Below are 1,756 nucleotides of genomic sequence, written 5' to 3'. Positions count from 1 at the left end.
AATCAAAAATCAAAATACCGCTTATATTTTTTTAATATATACGAAATTGATATTTTTATAATATCTAAATGCCTTATCACTTTTGAAGTATTTCATTTAACATCCTTATATTTTGTCTAATTTTAAAATGCTTCTATATTTTTCTTACATTTTTTAACCTTTTCATATATTATCAAAAATCAAAACGCCCCCTATTTTTCTAACATACATGTATTTACATTCTTATAATATTGAAATGCCCCCTCAATCTTAGAGTGTTTCATTTAGCACTCTAATATTTTTGTTAATTTCAAAATGCCCTGATATTTATCTTATATTTTATTTAACATTCTTATAAATCGTTAGATATTGAAATACCTTTATATTTTCCTAATATTTTTCATTTAACACCTTATATATTGTCTATTATCAAATTACCGGTATATTTTTTTAATATTCATTTAACTTCTTAATAAATTATCAAATATCCAAATGCCCCTATATCATTATATAAATAAATATATGAACTTGATTTAATAGATAAATTAAGTTTTGAATTAAATTTGTATAAATACCTTATTATTACGAATTGATTTTTTTAACTTAAACTTAAAAACACGAATTTTATCCTTTCTGAGTAAAATGTCAAATATTGAGTGAAAAATGAAAATTTAAATAGTATAAAAATGTATATATAGTGAGAGTTTATATAAAAGTAGTAAAAAATATTATTAATATTTTTAAAAAAATTTAAGATGTTTTTATTTAAATCTTTAAAAATAAGCATTTTTCTTAACATTAAAAAAAAAAAGAAATTTTTTTTTTTGCTTAACTTATGTAAAGGACACTTAATTTAATTTCCCTTCAAAATTAAAAAAAGAAAGGAACGCAGATAAGAGAGGGATTTGGCTTGATTGAGTTCTCATGTGTCACTGTCTCCTCACACTGACTCTCACTCCCACGCTTGCTGCTTCGACTGCCTCCATTTTCTCTTCTATTTCCGAAATATCGGAAAAAGAAACTAACGCCCAACGCAAATTATTATTCCTTTCAAAATTCAACCCACTCTTACCTACTTTCCTTCAATTTCATCCTTATTTTACCCTCTCAAATGACGATAATCAACACCCCCATCCCATCTCCATCTTCTTCTTCTACTTCCTCCACATTTCCTCCTCCTTGCTTCACTTCCCTATACCGCAGCTCCAGGTTTTTCTTCTAATTGATCTCTTCCATGTTGCACTGAGCTGGGTTTTTTCTTTATATTTTTAATTAGTTAAGAATTAATTTGTTTCGTTCAATTTCAATGCTGATAGGGTTTTGCCTCGGGTGCCTTGTACCACCAAAGGATTTGCCTTACCTCTAGTCTTCCAACAACAACTAATAATGTAGTTTCTAGATGCTTCTCTTCTTCTGTGGGAGTAGAAGCATTAGTTACGTCCAAATCTGAGGATGTTACTGCGCCTCCTCGCATTGGTGATGACAAAATCGGCGTTTTGTTGCTCAATCTTGGAGGTCCTGAAACTCTCGAAGACGTCCAGCCTTTTCTGTTTAACCTTTTCGCTGATCCGTAGCATTAACATTATTTTTTCTGCGGAAGTTTAACATTTTTGGTTATGTTTTATTTAGAAATTTTGGTTGGGAATGTAGGGCGTGAGTGTTAAAATTTTAGTGTTCGTGAGTTATGCAGAGTCTATAATCTTTCTAATATTGTAATAAGACCAGTGTCCTGAAGTTGTTTCTATCAAAGTGGTGCAGCATGTCTTTTTTTAGTATC

At 29.3% G+C, this 1,756-nt stretch overlaps 1 protein-coding gene across 1 annotated transcript; it reads left to right on the top strand.

The window, feature by feature from the left end:
- The first annotated feature begins 867 nt into the window (after window positions 1–867).
- On the top strand, window positions 868–1,553 carry LOC123206734. Its single transcript, XM_044623956.1, has 2 exons — window positions 868–1,188; window positions 1,296–1,553. Exons 1-2 carry the CDS (start codon window positions 904–906, stop codon window positions 1,551–1,553), a joined length of 543 nt encoding a protein of 180 aa, XP_044479891.1. The 5' UTR covers window positions 868–903.
- The last annotated feature ends 203 nt before the right edge of the window (window positions 1,554–1,756 follow it).

The sequence above is a fragment of the Mangifera indica genome, unplaced genomic scaffold (genome assembly GCF_011075055.1).
Source record: "Mangifera indica cultivar Alphonso unplaced genomic scaffold, CATAS_Mindica_2.1 Un_0047, whole genome shotgun sequence".
Classification (NCBI taxonomy): domain Eukaryota; kingdom Viridiplantae; phylum Streptophyta; class Magnoliopsida; order Sapindales; family Anacardiaceae; genus Mangifera; species Mangifera indica.
The sequence above is the reverse complement of the archived record's forward strand: the minus strand, read 5'-3'. Positions and strand labels throughout refer to the sequence as shown.

Coding starts and splice junctions, on each gene's coding strand:
- LOC123206734 (XM_044623956.1), top strand. CDS start 904: ATGTGTCACTGTCTCCTCACACTGACTCTCACTCCCACGCTTGCTGCT. Junction 1,189..1,295: donor TCCCTATACCGCAGCTCCAG/GTTTTTCTTCTA, acceptor CAATGCTGATAG/GGTTTTGCCTCGGGTGCCTT.